General features: G+C 44.4%; 1 protein-coding gene across 9 annotated transcripts in view; it reads right to left on the bottom strand.

Annotated features, from left to right (window-relative positions):
• The window catches only part of PDE1C (phosphodiesterase 1C), a 1,706,308-nt gene that overhangs the window by 928,221 nt on the left and 753,791 nt on the right, over positions 1–24,296 (bottom strand). For 6 of the 9 annotated variants that reach the window (XM_086964792.1, XM_086964787.1, XM_086964786.1 and 3 more), the window contains one exon: positions 569–595. The exons of the other annotated variants lie outside the window; for them this stretch is intronic. In XM_086964792.1, coding sequence (XP_086820918.1) covers positions 569–595 — 27 coding nt within the window. The remainder of the gene's footprint in view (positions 1–568; positions 596–24,296) is intronic. 9 annotated transcript variants of the gene reach the window in all.

Below are 24,296 nucleotides of genomic sequence, written 5' to 3' on the forward strand. Positions count from 1 at the left end.
GCTGTGCCTCAAGGCGCAAAAACGTGAAAAGAAGCCCCCACCAAATTTGTACTCGCCCTGTAAAGCTTCTCATATTTTGCTCTTTCAAAACTCTCTATTTTTTCATCCTCCTGATAAGCACACAGTGCCCATCAAGAGATTTCAAGGTGTCGGTCTGTATACTTTCCTCCGTGCACAGTAGTTGGAACATACATGCACATTTTTGCTGAACACACATAGATATGCTACAGCTTAATGTTCTCTAGTTTTCAAAGTACAGGCTTAGTTAAGGAAATTACAAGACTCACTTTTCCCGGGGTAGACGTATATGCAAATGCATTTCATTTGCACAAATGCAAGACTGCAATCAACATTTAATTACAGCCTAGGTAGTGATGAAAGATAAGAGAAGGACGAGGATGGAAAGAGCTGAGAGTTCCTTTATTTAATCCTCTGGCGAGAAGCAGATTTTTCCAGAATAAACTGCCGTGATGTTTACATTCACAACATGCCCTTCTTCAAACTCTAGAAGTGGGCCTGGGTGAGCTGCAATACAAAAGCACTCATTCTATGGAAACATGCTCCTTACCTCTGTGATGTTTTCTTGTACTTTCTCCTACAAGGAAAAACAAACAGAGACATGAACAAAGGAGAAAAACAGAAAGTTTGATTAAGAAAGAGCACAGTGGGGAGTCTCTTTCTTTGAGGGTATGGACACTGGGAGAAAGTGCACACAACACTGAAGTGGATGAAGCAAACAAAGTGGCAAGACCATCATCTAAGCATGGACCAATTCCTTGGTTGCCGGGTGCAAGCACAATGCGTCATCGTGAAAGGTGCGTGAAATGAACACAACACATTCAGAGGAACAAAATGCACTTTCTAAATAGGATAGGGTAGGGATGGTGAGAATTTTACAACAAGGAGGTGTAGAGGACCAACAAAGTAGTTACACATACTTCATAGTGTCATGCTGTTTTATATTTTGTTGTGTTAGGCTCTAGCGGGATACAGATCATAAGGGGGGTGGGTTAATGGCATTGCGTCAGTGTGTAACACCAGGCTATCTCAAGGTGCTTGCTGCCTAGAAGGAAAGCTGTGGATTGTCTACTCTCTAAATAGGACCTTCACTTGAGTCTTTGATACAGGTGGCTGTGTTTAGATTTAGTGTTGTGTGTCGTTCTTCATGTGATTGATTAGTATCAACTTCAACTCAACATTCAGATAGGGCTTCCAGAATGATAATCCTTTTCTATGGTTGCTGGTACAGTGAGAAGCCCAGCCCAAGAAACTGCAAAGAACCAAGGTGACTTCATGTGCTAGCTGGAAACAATACTGTTTATACAGTAGTAGCACACTAGATAATGTTTTCTACAACTGCACAACTTCTGTCTAACCACAATGACAAGCAATACCAGAAAGCATGCCAGCTTGCCTACTCACGTTTATTTGTACCTAAAGTATATTTTGTTGTACAGTACTCTCGACTCTATAGAGTCTGCCCACAATTAGTAAACTAAAAAGAAACAAAGCCGCCATTTACTGACTGGGGTGAGGATCGCCAAACTAATTGAAGTAGATGCAGAAATTAAGTATGAGCCATGCTAACTATTAACACTAAACAGCATTCATCTAACTGCAGTTGAGGTGCTCTTGTTATTTGCCAGTGACATTTCCCTGTGTTTGATATTTGTTTGATTGTTGTGCATGCGGTTTTCCTGAAACAATGGTGTGTATTTTATGGAGGCAGTAGATGTGTTCTAGCATCCAAATTGTTGACCACAGAGCACACAGCTTTGGATTACAAAAAATGGTGTGATTCTTTGCAAATCAGTTCATCTCCCTGTGCCTCAGATTTAAAATACTGTAATGTACTAAGGTAAAAAACGAATGCGTGGTAGGTGGTGTCACAATTACTTGTGTTATCCCTCACTTATCTCAACCCCTTCAATCAGGACATGGTTTGATTTGTAATCCAGTCTCATTTGAATCCAAATCCAACAATGTACATTACTTCAGGTATTTGATACAGCACTGAGCTACATTCAAGGAGTGATGGAGAGCTTTGAGACAGTTTCTTTGCAGCAAGAGCAATATATATGTTTTCTTTAGAAATGTTTTCTATGCCATTCCACTTGTTCCAAAGTGAAGATTTCAAGTAATGCACAGAATTTATTGCGTACATAGCACAAGGAAATTGCCATCTCAGCCAACTTACCTTAGACATAGTCTTGACTTAAAAGCAAAAATGTGAAAAATAGATTTCGTTTGTACCCATGCTACATCTATTCAGTCTTAGGAGCTCTGCCATAAAAGGTTTGTGCACTCCTCAGCTCATATATGCATACACATGCTCCATGCAGGCGGATTATCAACTTGGTTGAAAATGTTCATGAGTACATTTTGGTCATAGAGAGCATTGTTTAAAAGGTATATCTGCCATAGATTTTCACACATACTCTAGGGATTCCTTGGAATCCCCCAAATTTGGGAAATGTACTCCAAACTTAGGTGGAAACTTTTGGTGGTAGAATTTAAGCCCTACAATCTGAGTCAGATAATGTGTCTTTTTTCATGTCCATTAGCTGTCATTCAATGTAATTTCTGATGGGAAATTTACTGATGTGAACAATATATGAGGAGTTTTCTGGGGGTTTTGGTCTAAAGTCACAAAAAAACTAGTTGAGTTCCCGGACGAAAGGGGTTGGACTGCATTGGCAGGATTAGAATCAATGATGTGAAAGTCAAAGGCTCACCAACTTTGAACTATCACCTCCCCAGTTTGCTTCTCTATTCTAAATGGCTTCTGTTGCAGAGATATAAAATCAACCTAATCATCTCAACAAGTGAATGACGACTTGTCTTAACACACCTTTCACAGAACCACCTTAAAAGAGTTTATACTTTTGACCACCTACTGATCCTCCTACTGCTTTCTGAAGAGGCACAATGTGCAATTTGTGGCTGTGGTGGGGATGGAGGCAATATTTATGCAGGACCTGCTTTCCTTGGTGAGTTTTGCCCAGTGAGAACCCCATCATACAACATTGAAATCAATAGAAACGGTCTTCGTTTAGCATTAAACACACAAAAGGTTATGGGTGGATGCTTTAAAATAGCCTAACCACTGTCAATCACTCAGAGTAGCCTTCACACTGTGCCACTCTAGACAGAGGCATGCCTTATGCAAACATGTACTGACCTATCTTCTGATGGGAAGAGTCCCTGCTGAACTCCCAGGTGAGGATCCCTCGGATAGAGAACGCAAGCAACCCTAGACCGCCTCCAACCCTATTAGGCCTCGTGAATTATTTAGTATAGCCATTTCTGGGGGGAGAGGTGAGAAATCAATAGCACTCTGGTGGCATACAACATCGTTGAACCATCTCATCCCCCTGTCCCTCAGTTATTTTGAGAGAAGCAAGAGCTGTGCCAGCACCTGTGGTGGGATAGAGGTGATGCGCAATCCCAAGGACAAATTTACCATGCCGAAGTCCAATGTCCTGATCACTTGGATGATTCCGAAGACGCGGATGAAAAAATGCACCTCGGAATCAAAGGACCAAATCACAGGAAATGAGATGTGAAAAGCATTTAGCGTGTGTTTGACCCCCCCGTCGTTCCATTTTAAAACCATCGCAATTCGCATTTGATTTACTCACTGCAAGATAAAGGGGAAGTCTGAAGGCCAAAGCTCTTCCTCATCTGCTGTCATTTTCCAGAAAATGAAGCATGGTCACGTTCATCAAAAGCTCTAAATAGATCTCAAGAAAATAAATTGGCTGGAAATTGCTTTTCTGATGCCTGCTCTAGCTGATGCATTGGTAGATACTTGCGCCCTGGAGCAAATTAGCACATTCTTGTCTGATTCATGTTGTCAAAATATTTTTCAGAACTCAAATAGAAAAAAATGGCGGTTCTTTTATAAGAAGTAGAAAATGCAACAGGAGTCCTAGCTTGCCTTAGCTCTGTGTGCACTAAAAACATTATCCCCCTGGGATTTGCGGCCCTTTGTAAAGCATTTTCACTAATGCGAACAAAGACTGAAGATAATGCAGTAATGACTGCATGACCTCAATGCCGGGCAGCCTGACTGGCTGTGCATCCCAGCATCATCTCTGAATGTAAACAAAGCACCCAGCTCTTTCGAAAACAGCTTCAATGAAAAGCTGCCTCTACTCAGTGCATAACCTACTTTCTCTCCATCTATATCCACCTTAGAGTCAGGAATCTTGCATATCCCTGCTCTGAAATCAATCTAGCACTCGCTGTTCAAATGGGCACGTATTTCTAACTGAGTCTGAAAATACGATGTAAACACAGCGGTCTTCCAAATGGGGAGAAAATGAGATGTCATAAATGTTCATTTGGAACAATGTATTTTACTTCGAGGTCATGCCATGTTCTTTTCACAGAAGTATTATATAACTACCAACTGAAATAAACAGAGCGGTTCTATGGAATGGCTATTCAGTAGTGTCAAAGAAGAAATGAGTCAATCTTCAATCACTGGCCTGCCAGGTAAGGCCAAAAACTCATGTTGGTTACATTCCTCCGTGGAATGCCTGATCTCTTAATCTATCATTCTGGTGGATTTAATTTTTAAAACATTTCCACATGCTAAAATACATTTTAAAGGACGCTCTCTCAAATGAATTAAAATGCTGGAAAACATATTTTGCTATGCAAAATATTTTAGGCCAAGACATGAAGTTTCCATTTGTTAACTGAGGTATTGTCCCTCTTCACTCTCCTGTCTTTGGCGCGTGTTGTATTGTTTGGCAGTGGTGAGGGTCAGTGGCATAACAAAAGTTTAAGGACCCCTCCTGCAATGTATGCAGAGGGGCCCCAGCTCCGCATTTTATCTGGAGCGCTCAGATCCAAGTTCTGTGCTGAGGGGGCCACCTACAGCTGGGGGACCCCGCCCCGCGGGGGATGTGGGGTCCTGAGTTGTGCCCCCTGGTGAGGGGAGCCAAAGAAAGAAAAGGTAAAGGGGCACCCAATACTATTGTTAACTAAACATTGCTGAGCATCATCCAACCAGTATTAGCCCTAATGCCTGAAACCTGATCGAAGGATGATGTAGCTCAGCCTGATAAAAGTGACTGACCATAGCATCAGCGCCAAAGATATAGTGCCTATGCAATACAGAGAACATACCAGAGACATCTATTGATAAAAACAATACATTGCCACCAAAACAATTACCAGCTTCATTATTTCTTATTGAATAAAGTGCAAACATAGCAGGTTTCTTTTGGTCGTTCAGACACTGTACAAATCGTGCTATGAAATGCAGAACGACTGGCATGTCTGTTTAGCAGATCGCAAGAGGTAGAAGAGAAGGGGTGACCTTAGGCATGAGCAAGCTGTGCACCTGCAAAGGGCAGCCAAACCCCAGGGACCGCCACGCCATTATATATCCTTAATATAATAATCCTCTGAGGATGGATACATATTTGCGTGGTGGCCCGTGGCAGGTGCACTTCCAAAGACCCTGCCCCCCCCTCTCTTCACTGGCCTCCTTGCCTGCATTCCTCAGGGGGCCCCCTACCTACGCTCCTTGCCCAGGGCTGCCATGAGCCTAGATCCGCCCCTGAGAAGTGACTCTGGTACAAGGAGAAATTCACTTCAAACCAGTTTGCACTTCAAATCACTAGAATAGCAAGGTATCGTCCTCAGATGCCCTTGAATGAAAGGTGAGTGGACTGGGTAAGTGTTTAGAAGTGAAGTAGCCACCTGTGACATGTCAATTTGGTGAATGTCAGCAAGAAGTGTCTTTCATTTTTTATGACGTATGGATACTATAAATATGATTGGATAGTGTAATAGTGAAAAGTATGAATAGAGGAAATCAGGACCTAAATGTATTTTTCAATTCAAATAATTTTACTGAACAATTTTAAAGCATAGGTTTGTGCACGACTTATTTTTAAAAGTATAAAAGTTGGTAAACAGTTTTGCAAGGAATGTCGTCTTTCCTTAAATTGATTTTTGCAGGGATGAATGTGAACTGCCATATTTGTGCATGGTTTATATTTTCATATTATCATGTGGAAATTTGTTCATGTCCTTAATATGCCACATCTGTCTTTTTTCTCCACTTTGTAGATGCTTGATGAATTTTTTAATTTATGTAAGATCTATTTGCAATCTATAGGTCAATTCCACCGAAACGCAGGGATAAAATATTGATACATGATTTAAAGACACTGGATATCCTCATATGGTATTAATTAGATATCAAAGATTTTCAGTGGTACATGAAACAGAGGGGCTTTTCCCTGTACTTTTCAATGGGGAGATCTCCATCCAAGTATGAAAAGTAACTAGCAGTAGCTTTACACTCATAAATTCATTCTTGGGTGTTCCCACCTCCTGATTTCATGGGTGGAGACATCTAAGTCTTCACTTAGGTGTAAATCTACACTCTGAAAAGGAGAACAGTGAAAATATTTAGACTTACACTGAGGTGTAGGAGTAGATTTACTTGGGGATAAATATACAAGTGCAAATTTTCCATTGTGAAAAGGGCCCATTGTGTTTTTGTAAACCAAACATGTAGACACAAAGATGTAGATGAGTCATTCAAGATTGGGAGATAAGTGAAGGCGATGCACAGAATATGCCTTCTGAAAATATATTTAGAAATTATCTCTGTCATATGAAAAGAAATTATACAAGCTAGCATCAAATAGGTTATGATAGTTACAAAATCATAAAACACAGTATTTTATCTGCTGCATTTGACAAATATACTGCTGTACATGCAGACCAATTAGTTGGTGAAGATCAGTGAATCATATCAATTTCAGGTTCAGACTGACAAGCCTCCTGTGAATCTGTTAGCATCATTCAGGCCTTAACCGTGAGAGTATAGTTCTTTAGTTGCATCAGCTCAAACAATAGATCTTGTTTGTGATATCATCCTGTTTTTTGTTAACAGTCTCTATAGAGGATACTACACCTTACTTTCAACAAACATGAAATTAAATCCTAATAAGCAAACTGTATCCCCTTGACACTTAAGCTACTCTATATCCCCGTAAGCAGGATTTCCCAAACACAAGAAAGCTCAGTTATTTTTTATCCAAAAAGTTGCCCCCTATAACTAAGTGATTGTTGTTTTCTTTAGATCGATCAATTTGACTTTGTTCCGATTATTCTTCATTACTCTGAACAGTGTTTGAGGAAATTCACTCACAATGTCCTGATTGTGCCAAACTGTTTTTCAATCGGTCTGAATGTTCTTTGTCAATTTTCTACAGGGGGAGGGGGAGGAAGAAAGACAACTTGTGCATGTAAAGAACTGAACTGCGTACAAGACTACTGGATGACAATAAGATATGGTGAGCAGTACATTACGAAGATCAGAAGTTTGTGAAGTCATGCAGAGCCTCTATATTCTACTGGTATAGATTGGCCTAGAGGACACTGTGTGAATTTCTTCTACAATCTACTTGTTGCATATTTGGAATTTACATCTTAGATTGTAGTATAATGACCAAAAACACAAATTCTGATCACTTTGGTTTGGTGGGCATGGTCTAAATATATACTGTATGCATTTATTGACAAATACATAATTTATTCAAATATACTTATATTTCAAAGGCATAAGCTTTCTTCTTTGGAGCTCAGGTCTAAATTGAAAACATATTACTCTTAATTAGTGAAGGCCAAGATCATCCTAAGCTGGTCAAATGGCCTTCAACTTCTAAGACAAGTGAGACTAAGATTGACTGATTAATTCATGGGAATTAAAGATCAATGAGTATTATTTAGTTTGGTACATGCAATATGTGAGAAATAAAGTTGTTGGTTGAGGAGGGTTGTTAGACCTGTTAGCGTTAGGATGGTCTTCCCTCCAACGTTTTGTATTCCTCCTCCATTTTTGATAATCTTGTTTTTGCTGGCCTTAGGACTCCGTACACTTTACCACTGCTAACCAGTGCTAAAGTGCTTGTGCTCACTCCTTAGAACATGGCAATATTAGCGTCTTCCCCATTGACATTTTTTATTTACTTGTAAGTCCCCAGTAAAGTTGCACTACATGTGCCCAAGTACTGTAAATTAAATGCTACTAGTGGCCCTGCAGCACTGGTGTGCCACCCACTTAAGTAGCCCACAGAAACATGTTTTAGGCTTGCCATTGCAGCCTGTGTGTGCAGTTTAACTGCTATGTTGATCCGGCAAACAAAATCCTTTTTCCAGGCCCAAACCAACCCTTTTTATGCATGTAAGTCATCCCTAAGCTAGGCTTTGGACAGCCCAGAGGGCATAGTGCAGTGTATGTAAAAGGTAGGACATGTACTTATAAGTTTTACGTGTCCTGGTAGTTAAACACTCTTTAACCCCTTCCAGGCTCATGACGAGCTGGGCTCGTCATGGTGTAGCCTCCTCGCACGCTGATGACGAGCCCAGCTCGTCATGAATAAGGGGCTTTTAGAAATCTCAGCATAGAAGGAGAATTCAACTAGCGCGGATGTGGTTAATTTGTTTTTCACTACAGCCAGGCCTACCTCTCCCATGGACTAATATTGGATTACATTATTACATTTTATAAGCTGTAATTTCCAAATGGGACCAGGCAACCATTTCATGTTTGATGTCTCTGGAATGAGAAATCCTAACTTATGTGAAGTCAGATTTTAAATTACCATTTTGATAATACCACTTTCACAAAGTTATCATTTTCTTGATTTAGCCATTCAGTGCCTGTAGCCTGTACCTGGGTCAACTGGCTGGGTGTGCTGACAGTTGAGCTTTGTGTATTTCTCTTAGACAGCCACACACAATGCAGTGCTCAGGTGTAACTGGATGGGACATTACTGGCAGGATGGGAGGGAGAACTGGGCACAGGTAAACTTACACTTGAATAGACTGTGCCTTGCCTCCACACAAAGGGCTGTAAAGGGCGTATTTACTCTGGAGCTAGGACAGGGAAGGCAGGATGCCTGAGGACTTCAAAGGGAAACTTCTATAAACTTCTCCCCCACTTCAAAGGCACGACTGGGTATAAATACTGGACCTCAGACACCACCTTTCAGTGAACTTACAACCCTGTAGATAGTCTGTCAGGAAAAAGGACTTCTGTGCTGCTGAAGGGCTGCCATTCTGCTGAACTGCACTCTGTTTGACTACTGCCTTGTAGTGCTACTGCTTTGCTGTGCTGAAATACTGCCTGATGCCTCACTGCTTAGGCGAGGAGGACTGGAACTGCATCTCTTGAACCCAGACTGACTCAAAGGGCTCGTTGGATGGCCTCCTGACACGAGCCTCATGGACAGAAGGCTCCAACAACCCTGCACCTTCACCTGGACTCTGCTATCTGCGAGTTTACTCTGTGGTGGACCCTTGGAAGAAGGCCTAAGGTGCTTTATCAGGCTATGTGGTCCTAGTGGAACCGACACTTCGCCGCTGCTGCATGGGTTGGAACCGCTTCAAAGACCTGCATCACATCAGTGCATGTCCTCAGATCCCTCAGCGACTGCAGCCTCGACGTTGATGCCAGACTTCGCAGCTCCTCGGAAACGATTCATCACCCCGACTGCGCAACACATCCCCAACTTCAGACTTCACATCGCCAGCCCTTGTCGACAGGATCTTCAACGACTATCAACAGATCCTCGACTGCAGCCTCGCCACATCTTGGATCTGATGCATTGCTTCAGTTGCATGAGATATCTTTGCCAGAGTTCCTCGCAACATTCCGCAAACCAGAATTGAAAATATTTTATTCGGCAGCCTTACGTTGGTCCCTGTAACTGGCTTACGCTCCATCGCAGTGGCCTGAACTTGTGACTTTGTCCTGTTCCAGTGTGACCAGATATCCACAGTTGGTGCTTTACACTTTTTGGTGCTACCTTTACTAAAACCTTTACAATTGAATATCTCCTGGTTCTAGTGATTGAATATTTCTCATTTTGGTCTTTTTTAATTGATTAAAAAGTACTCTATTTTCCTAATTCTATTGTGGTCTTCTTTTGCGGTGTGTTTTCACTGTATTACTATTTGAATTGTTGCACAAATACTTTACACATTGTCTCTGAGTTAAGGCTTACTGTTCTGTGCCAAGCTACCCAAGGGTTGAGCACAGGATGGGGCAAAGCCGAAAGTTATTGCTTACCTCGAAGTTGTGTGATTCGGATATAAGAATGAATCGGGCAGGTCTCTGCTTAGCTTCAGACTAAGAAAAATATCAGAGCAGGTAAAGTTCATCAGGCCATGGCAGCTAGTGATGTCCAAGGAGGAGGCGCCATTAGGGAGCTGCTCTACAAAGTTGTGGTGAAGATTTCTACACTCAAACTTAGTCTCCTTTATGCAAGCCAAAAATCTCCAGTAGGACGAAGCTGCAGCCAGTAGCCAATGAGGGTTCCACGAGACCGGAAACCCCTTCTGTGAGGAGCCGCTGAACAGGATTTGCTGCTGCATAGAAGAATGTAGCAGGAGCTGCAGCAAAGTCAGGCCGACCGCCGGAGCACCTTGGGCAGATGGACAAACAGGTAGGACCTGGCCTCCTCTTGGCTCTCACAGCACGATTTGGCAGAACATTTCCCAAGTTTTGGATTTGGACTATCTAGGTACCGTTAAGCACCACTTCCAAGGGTCCAGGGCTGGAGGGACACCACTTGAAGAGTTAGGACTCATTCAGGCTTGAACCAAGGTAAGGTACAAGGTGGTTGGAGCCTTTTCTGTCCCTAAGGCACAGACCAGCCAACTAGCCCTTTGAGTCACTTTGGAAGTCTTGGTTTCAAGCAGGAAAGCAGGTCTCAGGCAGCAGGACAGTCCTCTGAGGGCACAAGGCAGGCTTCAGGCAGCAGCAGGGCAGTCCTCTTGGTGTGGCAGGGCTGTCCTCTGAAGTACACAGAATCTCACAGGCAGCAGGGCAGTCCTCTGAGAGTCCTTCAGCAGAAGTAAACCAAAGAGTGGATCTGAGGGCCCTACTTGTATACCTGGTGCAAGCTTTGAAGTGGAAAAAACATCTGGAATTTTCTCCCACAGAAGTGTCTGGAATGTCCTGCCTCCCTGCCATGGTCCCAATCTGTATGCAGTCACAATGGGCAAGTGTAAAGTTGTTTGTGTGTGAGTGGAGACAGGGTCTTAGAAGTGCAAGTGGGGCTGTGCAAAGCTCTGCCCCTCCATACTGGTTGGATGGTCCATCCCGCCAACACCCAGTCCCTCCATGGAGCAGCTGTCTGGGAGAAATACACAAAGGCCAACTGAAAACTACACCCAGTCATATGATCCAGAAAACAGGCTGCAGGCAAAAAATGGTTAAGAAAAGAAAAAAAAAACTTTCTAAAAGTAAAAAGTGCAAATGATGGACGGAATGCTGAACTATTACAAACACTAACTCCCAGTCAGAGGTCTGGGCCTAAATCTAATTTTTGTTTGCCTACCACACCATTCCAGTTTGGACCCAGACATATGCAAATCAGTCTTGACCCTGCTCCTCATGGGAACAGTTGAGCCCGAACTGCCAGGCTGGGTCCTCCCTGGACCAGAAACAAGCATCAGAGAACCAGTTTCGGGGTACCACTTCTCATCAGCCAGGATAGCTTGACTCCGGTGGCATGGCGAGCACAGGGCCCACGTCTGGGCATACCCATCCCACTTATGGTGACAAATGTAAAAAGAACAAATGATTGATAGAATGCAGAACAATTCTCAAACACTCACCCCTAGTCAGAGATCTGTGCCTAAATCCATCGTTTTTTTGCTCACCAGTCCAGTTTGGGCCCAGCCACATGCAAATTATTTTTGACCCCACTTCCCATGGGAACAGTGCAGCCCAAACTACCAGGCCAGGTCTTCCCTGGACTGGAAACAAGCATCCTAGGACCTGTTCGGGTATCACCCCTCATCAGCCTGGATAACTTCACTCCAATAACATGGCGAGCACGGGATTCACATTTGGGCATACCCGCCCCACTCATGGCAACAAATGCAAAAAGAAAAAATGATGGATGGAAAGCTAAACAATGCCAAACATTCCTCCCCAGTCAGAGATCTTGGCATAAATGCATTGTTTTATTGCTCACAACACCATTCCAGTTTGGAACCAGTTGTTGGACGTGTATGCCCAGAGGTGGGTCCTGTGCAAACTTTCTTATGGGCTCATCAGCCAAGCACAGCTTGGTACCAGTGACAAAGTCGAAACCGGTCCTGGATTGCTTGTGTTCCGGGTCAGGAAGGCCCTGGCTTCGCAGGTCGGACTGGACTGTTCCTATTAGAGCAGGGTCAAGATTGATTTGAATATAACTGGGTCTAGACTGAGGTGGCATGGTGTGCAGAATAACAATGGATTGGGATGCGGCCCGAGTGATTACCAGTGGCTGAGAATAATTCAAGCTTTCCATCTATCACTGTTTTGTACACTGATTGTGTCACCCTAAGTGGTCCGGGTGTGCCCAGACATGGGTCCTGGACACACTGTGTCACTAGAACTAAGCTGTACCTGGCTGATGAGCCCGTAATTAGGGTGAAACCGGCCCTGAACTGCTTGTGTTTCGGTTCAGGGAGGACCTGGCTTGGCAGTTCGGGCTGGTCTGTTCCTATTGGAGCAGGGTCAAGACTAATTTGCATATAGCTAGGTCCAAACGCAGGCGGCATGGTGTGCAGAATAACAATGGATTGGGATAAGGCCTGAGTGATTACCAATCACGGAGATTAATGCAAGCATTCCATCCCTCACTGTTTTGTATAATTATTGTGGTGCCTTAAGTGGGACAGGTATGCACAGACCAGATGTGGCTCCCATGTACACTGTTATTGGAACCAAGCTGTGCCCATACTAGGGCGAAACTGATCCTGGTTTGCTTGTCTTCCGGTTCAGGGAGGACCTGGCTTGCCTGGACTGTTTCCATTGGAGAAGGGTCAAGACTGATCTGCATATAGCTGGGACCAAACTGAGTTAGCATGGTGCGCAGAATAACAATGGACTGGAATGCGGCTAGAGGGTTTACCATTGGCTGAGATTAATTCAAGCATTTCATCCATCATTGTTTTGTATACTGATTGTGTCACCCTAAGTGGGACGGGTATGCTCAGACAATGGTCCAGTGCACACTATGTCACTGGAACCAAGCTGTACTCGGTTGATGAACTCATAACTAGGGCGAAGCTAGTCCTGGGTTGCTTCTTTTCGGGTTCAGGGCGGACATGACTAAGCAGTTTGGCTGAGCTGTTCCTACTGGCGGAGGGTCAAGACTGATTTGCATATAGCTGGGTCCAAACTGTGCAGAATAATGATGGATGGGAATGCGGCTCCAATTGATTACCAGTGACTGAGATTTTTTTCACTGTCACTGTTTTGTATACTAACTTTCTTAAAGTGGTATTTTCAGAATTGTGACTTAAAATTCGACTTTACCATTAATGAGGATTTTAAATTACAATTCCTCAGACACCAAACATGGCAATCCTACCTGATCCCACATCAAAGTTATCTTACCACTTATTAAATGTAATAAGGTATCCCAATGTTATCCTAAGATTGTGGCAGGCCTCACAGTACTGAAAAACAAATGTGTGAGTTTTTCACTAGCAGGACATGTAAAACTTAAATGTACATGTCCATTTTTGTTTAAATACACTGCACCCTGCCCTATGGGGTGTTCAGAGCCTACATTAGACTTCTTTGTATTAAAAGGGAGTTTTAGGCTTGGCAAGAGGTTTTGCCAAGTAGAATTGGCAGTTTAAAACTGCACGTAGACTACAATGACAGGCCTGAGACATGTTTAAAAAAAGCTACTTAAGTGGGTAGCACAATAAGTGCTCCAAGCGCACTGGCAGCATTTAATATATATAGGCCATGGGTACATGTACTACCACTTTACTAGGGACATATAAGTAAATGTAATGTGCCAATTGGATGTAAGCCAATTTTACCAAGTTTGAAAGAGAGAGAACAAGCACTTTAGTACTGGTTAGCAGTGGTAAAGTGCACAGAGTCCTAAGGCCAACAAAAGTGAATTCAGCAATACAGGAGGGGTGAAGGCAAAACGTGTGGGGAAGACCCTGCAGATTGGGCCCAGTCCAACACAGGGCATATGCTAAAAATAGGCGAGTTTCCTGTCACCCTTTTTAGAATGTATACCCGACTATATACTCTAAAGAGAGCAGACGTGACATCCGCCTATTTTTGGCATATTTTTCGTATCGGCAAACTCATAATAGCCCATGCCTTTTCAGGATAAACTGTAGTATTCTGTTGAATATAAAATAATTATGTTTGCATGGTCTTTTCATTGTATTATATCTACCTTATGTATATTGCAATGCTTTGAGGGGCAATAAAGACTTGCTTGGAAGTAACACTCTAAGAGTATCCATATGCTTTTTTAAAGGAATAGCATATTCACTGTAAGTTGGAGCCAGCTCACACAGTCAAAGCAGCCTTGATGCCTGCACTGCAGCAAAGAATATTGATATGTAATATCTAAATGGATTTTAACAAAGAGCTGCTTTAATTAACTCCTGTGGTCAATAAATGGAGCTTCAGGGAAGCCAGATTCCGATCTCCATGTAAATCAATGTCTGCTTAAATATAGCTGTATTTACTTTAATGGCTCTGCAACTATTACTTACCAAACGGAAAATGGATTGTGTGTTTCAACAGAAACACTATGAGGAGATTGTGCTGCAGGCAGGATTGGTACATTTACTTAGGAGGCCATATTTCAGTCTACCTAACATCCGTGCAAATTCTGCCCAAGTACTTCTTTAGCATCCATTTCTTAATTCCCCGAGTCCACACCCTTTTTTCCCCTGGTGTACTGACAATCCTTCTTTAAGTCCAAGAGCTAAGGATGTTTATGAGTCTAAAAACAGCTAAAGAATTAGCTTATCCTGGAAATATCTCTTTCAATTGATTTGAACCCCATTGACCCCACTTGGACTTCCTGCCTCCATGTATGCTAATAAGAGTGTTTGACCCCAGTGGCCCTCAAAAGAAGCTCTGGAAAAATGTGCAAACCAGCCCAGCTCCCTTCCCCCTCTTACTATCTCTCTCCATCTCTTCCATTATCTTCCTCTTTCCTTCTTTTTCTGTTCCCTCACTCTGATCTCGCTCACTCTCTCTCCCGAGGCTCTGCTGTACCTGCTGTAATAGGGAGCTAGAGAAAGTGACAAAGGCACCAGCAGGTGCCTGGGGGCCCTCAAAGCACCCCCGGGCAATGCCCGATTGGATAAATGGCTGGTCTTACCCTGAAGACGTGCATGATTTGTGTCTGCCTTCCATTAAGATATAGCTACCAACCAGCCGCAGACAATAAGGGATACCTTCTCCTACTCTCAGGATTCCAGCCAACAGAACTAGGCATGCTGGGTCTTGCTGGTCGAAATATAAAATGGAAAAACGTGTAACTACAGATCCCAAGAGTGCCACGGGCTGGAAAACCTCAACAACCTGAAGGCGAAACTCATCGCATGTGGCTAATTGACGGCTGTGTTAAAGAAACAGCGGGGCTGGATGAATGACTGAATGGGGCTGCAATAAACATTTAGAACCTTCCATGCCATTGTGTATGTATTCGTGGATCCAACACACACACACCTTCATTGGATTAAGGCCAGAAGCCTGGACAATCTAATAAATTAACTAATAAATAATGCAGACAAAGCGCTAGCATTAACATCTATGAACTGCCAATTTCAGCCCAGAAGCTCACTACAGACCCTACCCATTTTCAGCAATTAACTAACAAAATATAAACTTTGTCTGAGGCTCTAGATAGGATATTTCTGAAAAAAATAGAATGATGTCTACGACACCCGGATATCTCGAGGAATTTTAGGTCTCCAAGTGAAGTACATTTTTGTGCCATTTACCTACATCCCTGCCCAATGAGTTCATGAGGAGCAGGTGGCGCCTCAGCGACCTGCTTTGGAGGCCTTTGCAGAGACAGCCCCGTAGCACTGTGGGATATCCAGAATGGGCACTGTACCTGGCTTCAGCCTGCCTGGCATGTGTGCCTCACCGCCTTCCATAACAACGCATACGAAGAGCATGTTTGCTTTGCTAGAGCAAGCAGCTCTACCAGCACCAGTTGGTGACCTTTTAGGGATATTTATCAAATAAGACTGGCTACATTTGCCCGATCAACTTTCCAATTTTAAATGTCTTAGACTTGTGTCGAGCAGATTTCGTGCGCGTTTCACATTACTGAGCAACAACATTTAGAATCTGCTAGAATGGAAATAAATGCAGAGATCCGTTTCTTTATAAGGCCTTCTGTTTGATAGGTTTTCATGTTTTTCTTTGCCTGCTACACTTATCATGCTCATTCTTCCTTCTTCTGCTCCTCATTACCTTGTGTTCATTTATTTTTTATTTTTTCCATTGTGTGATTTGTCCAGTGCCAGGCGGGTCCTCTTGTGATTTCTTCTGTGACATTATTTTTCAGGCCTTTATGAAATGTGGGATTGAGTCACTGTGGGTGAGATTTTTAAAACATTTTTTTTCTTTATGTGACTTATATAGCACCTGAATCACCCCATGCGGGGTATCTCTGCGCTGAGACTGCTTGTGGCCATACCGAGGAGGACTAGAACAATTCAGTTTCCAGAAGTTTCCTAAAGGCTAAGAAATGTGTGCACTGGGGCATCTGTATAGGGAGTTGGTTCCAGTACCAGGGGGCCAGACGGGAGAAAGCTTTGCCTCCTGTGCGTGCCAGTTTGACACGGGGAGTACAAAGAAGTGCTTGATGGCTAGACCTAAGGGGCCTGGCCGGGGTATATCTGACCAACTTTTGGGCTAGATAGCTGGGGCCCATGTTGTGTAATGATTTGTACACAATGCAACAGATTTTGAATTTAATTCTCTTTTTTATTGGGAGCCAGTGAAGTTTGCAGAGAAGTGGAGCAGAGGGTGTTCTGGAAGGGGCATTGCTCACGAGGCGGGCAGCAGTGTTCTGAACTATCTGAAGTTTGTTTAGGGATTTTTCTTTAGCAGAGATCAGCAGAACATTGCAATAATCCAGGCGACTGATAATCAGCGCCTGGATTACAATTTTTCAGGTTACTGATGGCAGCAAGGGAAAACCCCTCGGAAGATGTCAAGGGTATGAAAGCAAGTCTTGGCTGTAATGCTTAAGTGTTCCTCTAACGTTAGTTCCTGATCAATTCACACTCCTAGGTTTTTCACTGTCTGCCTTGGGGGTGGGGATGGTCCTAATTCCCCTGGCCACCAATTGGGGGACCATCTCAATTTTGCTTCTCGGAACAACATGATCTCGGATTTTTCAGCGTTCAATTGGAGGAAGTTAGTTCTCATCCACTGTGCGATGCCTTTCATCCCTTCTGAGAAGATGTCCTGTATATGTGGATTTTATTTGTCAAAGGAGAGGAGGAGTTGCGTGTCATCGGCGTATGAGATGGGAATGAAGTCTAATTTCCTCAGTAGCCCTTCCAAGGGGGTGACATAGATATTGAACAACGTGGGGCTCAGTCAAGAGCCCTGTAGAACCCCCTTGGTGACTGATGTGGTCTGGGATCGGTAGGAACCGAGGTTGATTTTTTTATGTCCTGTTGGTTAAGTCAGTCAGCCAGCTCAAGGCTTTGCCCCGGATGCCTATATCCTCAAGACGTTTGAGCAGGACCTGGTGGGATATGGTGTCAAAGGCTGCAGACAGGTCAAGCAGCACCAAAAGCACTGCCTGACCACTATCCGCAGCCATTCGGATGTTATCAGTAACCTTCACCAGTGTCGACTCTGTACTGTGCTTTGGGCGAAAGCCAGACTGTGATTGGTTGAGGCGGTTAGTGGATTCAATGAACTCAGATAGATGTTTGTTCATATGTTTTTCTTGCAGTTTACTGTATAGGGGGAGCAGAGAGATGGTGCGGTAGTCGGTGACGTCCTCTGGTGGTGCTTTCCACTCAGTTGTAAGGGTGCCTTCTTTCATAGAGCTGTTGAGGATTGAGCATATAGGCCTGGCAAGAATGTTAGACAAAGTGGCAGAGATCTTGGCAGGTAAAGGATCTAATGGGGACCCAGATTTGACTGTTTTTAGGAGGGAGTCTGTTTCAGTGATAGTGAGAGCAGGGAAGACTTCTAAGGTGAGGGAATCAATTGCGGTAGGTGGAGAATCTATGTGGGGGTTGGAGTGACAGGCAGAGACAGAGGTGATTTTTTAATTTTTTTTTTAATTTTTCTGAGAGAGGTGGTTTGAGATGGAGCTTCTTCAGTATTGCATGCTCTAGGGTTGGTGAATGAGTTTAGTATCTGGAACAGAGTCCCAGAGGAGTTTTCTGCTTTATCAATCTGTTGAGCGATATATTGTTTACGAGCTGATTTCTATGATAAACCGCTAATGTGCTTTTGAATCGGTTTTTATCTTGTGGGCTGTGTGAGAGGCGCCAAATTCATTCTAGTTTTTTGCACAGGCATTTCTCAGTTCTAAGGGAGTGGGAGTACCATGGGGCGTGAGTGAGTTTGCAGGTGATTGATTGGGGCTTTAAAGGAGCTAAATGGTCTATGGTGGCTAGAAGATTAGTAGTTAGGGAAGATAATCGTTTCTCTGTGCTATCAGATTCCACATAAAGGGGTGGGATGAAAGATTCCTGAAAGGATTTTGTGCCACTGTCTGTGTTTCCTGATAGATTTGGTTTTAGGGCCAGCATCTCCGTGTCGGCCTCTAATTGCGAAGTTGATCATAGAATGATCTGACCACTCCAGGAGCTTGGTGGTTTTATAGATAATATTGGCAGAATTAGTTAGAATTAAGTCTAACATATGTCCGGCCTGATGGGTAGGATCAGTATTAACTTTGCTTAAATCAAGTGAGGTAAGGTCAGTTAATAGTGTTGCAGCCTCTTTGTTTTCAGGATTTTCCCCATGCACATTAAAATCTCCCAAAAATAAGACGTTTTGGGTGGAAATCACATAGGGAGAGATTAGTTCCAATAGTTGGGAAGGGAAGTTGGGTAGGGGCCCAGGAGGTCGATATAGCAGGGCACCCTTCCAGAAGAGTTGAGGGTGTATGTCTGCTCTGAAAATTAGTATCTCCATAGTGTCACTGCATAGTTGACCAATAATAGAGATTTTAATGGGGTACTGGTATATTATTGCTAGTCCTCCTCCTGCTTTGAGTGGTCTGTCTTGTCTCTGAATGTGGTTAACCTCTGGGAGTGCGATGGCGATGTCAGGATTGGAGTGGGGCTTGGTCAAAAATCCGATATGGGGGCAGGGTGGAGGATAGCAAATCCCAAATGTCCATGGAATATTTGGGTAGGGATCGTACATTGGCCAAGAAACAATTCCAGTCTATGTTAGTTTGATGGGCTAGGTGCAAGGGCTCATGCTGTACCCTGTTGTCTTGTATTGGCTTGGTGACTTGGTGGTGTGTGGCTGTGTTGATTGCCCTGTGTGGGGGCCTGGTTTGCACTGTGCATTGGAATCTGCAATTCCTGCAGGAGAAAGGTCCTTCTGGGATTCTGGGATGGGAGCATGTACTAGTAGGGGAGGTGCTAGGGTGGTGCCTGTCTCTGATGCACCTAAGTTCTACATTGGAATAGTTCTTAGCGGTCTGTATTTTTTGGGACCAATCTAGGGCCTGACTGACAGGGGTTCTGGGCTGGCTACTGGCGATGACCAGGCGCGGATGGGCGCAGACGGGCTTGCCTTTGGTACGCCTTTGGTGCGCCAGCGGCGTGCCCGCTGCGCGCTGTGCCCTGCATCAGCTTTTATGGTGGTTGCTATAGCGCTGACTGCCCCAGTCTGGTGTCCGCCGGAAGTGCAGACTGGCTGCCTTCCAGTAGGTGTCTACTCCCTCCACACAAACGGAATGTTCAGTGGTGGACCAGGGAGGCACCTAACAATGATTTGTGAGCAGCATGTGCCAGTAAAATGAAATACCAAATAGTTGCTGTGCAAGCAATGCTATTTTAAAAGCGGTGCATTTATCCTAGGGTTAGTGAATTAAAAAGCATAGGAGGCACCAAATAGGAGATTACAGTGGGACCCCTTTATCAGGCGTTCCTCGGGTTATCTGAACAGTGGTCTTGCCTGTAGAGTGGCCACAAGCGCGTCCACTCCATCCGAGATGGATGGAGTATGGAACACAGGAAGCTGGCCATTCCTCAGGAAGTCACTACTCCACCTCAAACAATGATTAGTTGTACATTCAGCTTGTGTGTGGTGGAGGTGTGTAGGAGAAAGGCACTTACTGATGGAGCGTGACTATGCAGGCTGAGTATATGCCAATCGTCTAGTGCAGTTTGAATCCAGATGAGATGTGAAGTGTGAGTTCTAAGTTGTGTGCAAAGTATGGAGACCCCTTCCCTCCAGGTCATTTCAGACACTGTCCTGGCCATTTATGTGATAGCCAAATGCATTCTGAGTGTCCTGGTCTCATTATGCTCTCGTTGACTAGACTAACAAACTTAAAATCACATTAGCGATTTGTAGGTGAACATTTCAGTACTAAAGACAGAGTCCTTAATAATTTATGAGTGAGACAGGCACGCAACACCCATTGGGCTCACCGGGCTTCAGCACCCCTCCCCTGTCATGTGTGTCAGCCCGGCTGAGACAGTTTCACAGGCTGGTGACCCTCTAATTGCAGCCGCACCAGAGTACTTCCCAGGTCTTTAAAAGACCATTCACTTGTTAATAAGGCTTTTGTTGTGTTTTCACCCCTTCTTAGAGCCACTCTGTCTATGGCTGGAAGAATTAACTCCCCCCCAGCCCCGAAATCTTTTTCAGCCCCCCCCACCCCCCAACGAAATTCAGCTCTAGTTGACCGCCTGCAGTGAGGTGATCACCATAGTGAAAAGTTTTTAAAACACAGCAAAGTTTGGTATCGATCTCAATTATTGGCCTACTAAAGGTTCACAGCATTTTCCTTTTTGTCTTTGTCCTTGTGTATTTTCCTTGAAGCTGACAATATTTGGGTTGGTGCGACGGGACTATGGAAATGAATGGAGTAGTTTCTGTCCTGTAACTCCAGTTCTGTAGTAGGGGTATCTCTGTTATAGTCATAATCTAGTGAATAGTCCCGCCCATGTGCGTGGACCCCGGCAATCAAAAATAATCTCTTAAGTTGTCAAAATAATGCAGAAAACTGCAAAGACACTTAAGAGAGAATTTAAAGACAAATAATGCAGCCTATATCCACCGGCCACACTGTCCAGTACTTCAACTAGAAATTCCACCAAAAAACACCACACACAGCACAGCCTGCCAGTTTCTACCATAGAGAAACTTGCCTCCCCCAGTCAGAGACTCTGGAATGATAGAGAGGAAGGTAGGGACAGACAAGCCCCATAGGCTGCCATTATGTGGCTTAAATAGGATACTGTGCCTTTAAGAGAACTTTCCAGAACTTCTCCCAGTATCCCAGAATGCATAGCAGGTCCCTCTACTTTCAGTTCTTTTTGAAGGCGAAGCACGCCAGACCTGTCGCATTCCGTACATGACGAAATATCTCCACCGGGGAGGAGGGCGGGCGCTTATGACTATAACAGAGATACTGGGAGAAAAAAGAAGAACTAAGCTTGGAGCTCAATAACAACCACACTAGGATGTTAAGGAAGGCCCTCACTCACCACCTAGTGATGACATGCTTCATCATCGGGCCCCACCAAAGAGACCGAGTGTCTCTTTGGTGCGCTGAAAAATGGTGTGAAAATTATAAAAATGTCGGGGTCCGGTAGAAGGGCGACGTAGGTACACTACGGGTGCCGAGCGTCGAGGGCGGTGTGCCAAATACGCTCCCACCCTCCTCCTGAGACCTATGGTGTTTATTCTTAACACCTTAAAAGTGCAGAAACGATCAGTAGAAGCCTCCTAAACCAGGAGTAATTAGGAATTAATCCATTATTCCTAATTTTTTTGCACTTTTTTCAAATTTTTATAATTTTCACATCTCACGTCCCTAGGTAAGGGTGGGCCTTAGAGTGCCCATACCGCCAGGGTTTACCACACCCAGTCCTGAAGAATTGCCGGGTAAATTGACACCGTTTCGATGGCAAGAAACATGTTGACTACTCTCTAGGATCCCACCATTCAATTAAAAGTGGACTGGATCCTTTAATACATTTTAAATATTCTGTCTTTAGTGATCATTAATAAAATTGCTTCAGATACACTACTGACAATTTTTTTAAATACCCTCATCACTCACTAATTTTTCATTTTCACTCAACGCGCCCTATATTCACCATCCAGCTCCGCAGTAATCCTGGCGTTGCAGCACACCAAAGAGACACTCGGTCTCTTTGGTGGGGCCCGATGATGAAGCATGTCATCACTAGGTGGTGAGTGAGGGCCTTCCTTAACATCCTAGTGTGGTTGTTATTGAGCTCCAAGCTTAGTTCTTCTTTTTTCTCCCAGGCACTCTTCTTTTGTTTATTGATTATTGACCGGGGAACAAGAGTGTCAGATACTCTCCCTACCCCTCTCCTTGATATTTTATAACAGAGATACCCCTACTACAGAACTGGAGTTACAGGACAGAAACTACTCCTTCTGTAGTAGGGGATCTCTGTGTATAGTCATAATCTAGTGAATAGAATGGCAAGCCCATCCCCACACCAAAGCGGCGGTGGAGAATAAAACATAACGCCACTACTGTGCGAACAAATTCCGCAGCGAAGCCTGCCCAACCTGAGCGTCTGCCCTGGCGTCAGTGTCCAGGCAGTAATGCTTAGCAAAGGTATGAACCGACTTCCAAGTGGCTGCCTTGCAGATTTCAGCAATCGGCACGTTACGGAGCAGAGCCGTCGTGGCAGCTTTGCCCCTGGTGGAATGAGCCTTAGGCTTACCTCCTAAGGTCTTATTAGCCTTCTGATAACACAATTGTATGCAGGACACAATCCACCTAGAGATGGACTGCTTAGAGGTCGCAAGACCCGTCCTGACCGATCCATAATTGATAAACAACTGGTCAGACCTACGAATATCTTTGGTTTTATCCAGATAAAATTTCAACACCCTCCTAACATCCAGGGAATGGAGAGACCTCTCCGCTGGGGATGAAGGGTTCTGAAAAAACGTAGGCAAAGTTATAGTCTGGTTGACATGAAAATCAGAAATAACCTTGGGAAGAAATTTAGGGTGCGTACGCATAACAACCTTAGCAGCATGAAATACAGTATAAGGTTCATTGCAACACAATGCCTGAATTTCACTCACCCTGCGGGCCGATGTAATGGCCACGAGGAACGCCGCCTTCCAGGACAGGTGCTGCAACGAAGCCTTATGAATAGGTTCAAAAGGCTCCTTCATCAATCTGGACAGCACCACATTCAATTCCCATGAAGGCGAGGGAAGCCTGACAGGAGGGAATACTTTCTTCAATCCTTCCAGAAAATCTTTGATCACGGGGATCTGGAAAAAGGAAGTCTGTGAAGGGCATTTCCTGTAGGCAGTCAATGCAGCAAGATGAACCTTAATGGAATGAACATTAAGGCCAGACTGCGCCAAATGTAAAAGGTAAGGAAGTATGACATCTTCCTTGCAGGTCGTAGGATCATGGTTCTTAGACTGGCACCAGATACAAAACCTCTTCCACTTGTAAGCATATGAAGTCCGAGTGGAAGGTCTCTTAGAGTCCTTCAGTATGTCCATGCAATCATCGGGCAGATTCAGATGGCCATATTGCACTATCTCAGGAGCCATGCCGCCAAACTCAAAGACGAGAGGTTGGGGTGTAACATCCGTCCCCCGAACTTCGTGAGAAGGTCCGGCCTGCACGGCAACCGAATGTGAGGAAGGAGAGACCGGTGAAGTAGGTCCGTGAACCACCACTGCCTGGGCCACTCCGGGGCGATGAGTATCATCCGAGCTCTGGACCGGGCCAGCTTGATGAGCACCGCCGGAATCAGGGGAATGGGAGGAAAGGCGTACAGAAAGCTGTTCGTCCAGTTGATCCATAACGCATTCCCCAGCGTCCCTTGCTGGAAGTACCTGGAGGCGAAGTCTCTGCACTTGCTGTTTTCGGCGGTGGCGAACAAGTCTACGTCTGGAGTTCCCCACCTTGTGAAGACTTCTCCTAGTATTTCGTCGTTTATGACCCATTCGTGGGGTTCCTGAACCAGTCTGCTCAGTGCGTCTGCCTGAACATTCTGCACACCTGGCAGATGGGTGGCCGTTATCGTCAGTCCTCTGGCTAGGAGCCAGTGCCAGATCGCCTGCGCCTCCTGTGACAGAGTGCGTGATCTCGAGCCCCCCTGCTTGTTGAGGTAATACATCGTGGTGGTATTGTCCGTCTGTACAAGCAGAGAGTTGGTCTGGAAGGACGGAAGAAAGGCCTTCAGCGCCAAGTGAACAGCCCTGAGTTCCAGGAAATTGATATGATACGTGGCCTCCA

This window comes from Lissotriton vulgaris, chromosome 4_1 (assembly GCF_964263255.1).
Source record: "Lissotriton vulgaris chromosome 4_1, aLisVul1.2, whole genome shotgun sequence".
NCBI lineage: Eukaryota > Metazoa > Chordata > Amphibia > Caudata > Salamandridae > Lissotriton > Lissotriton vulgaris.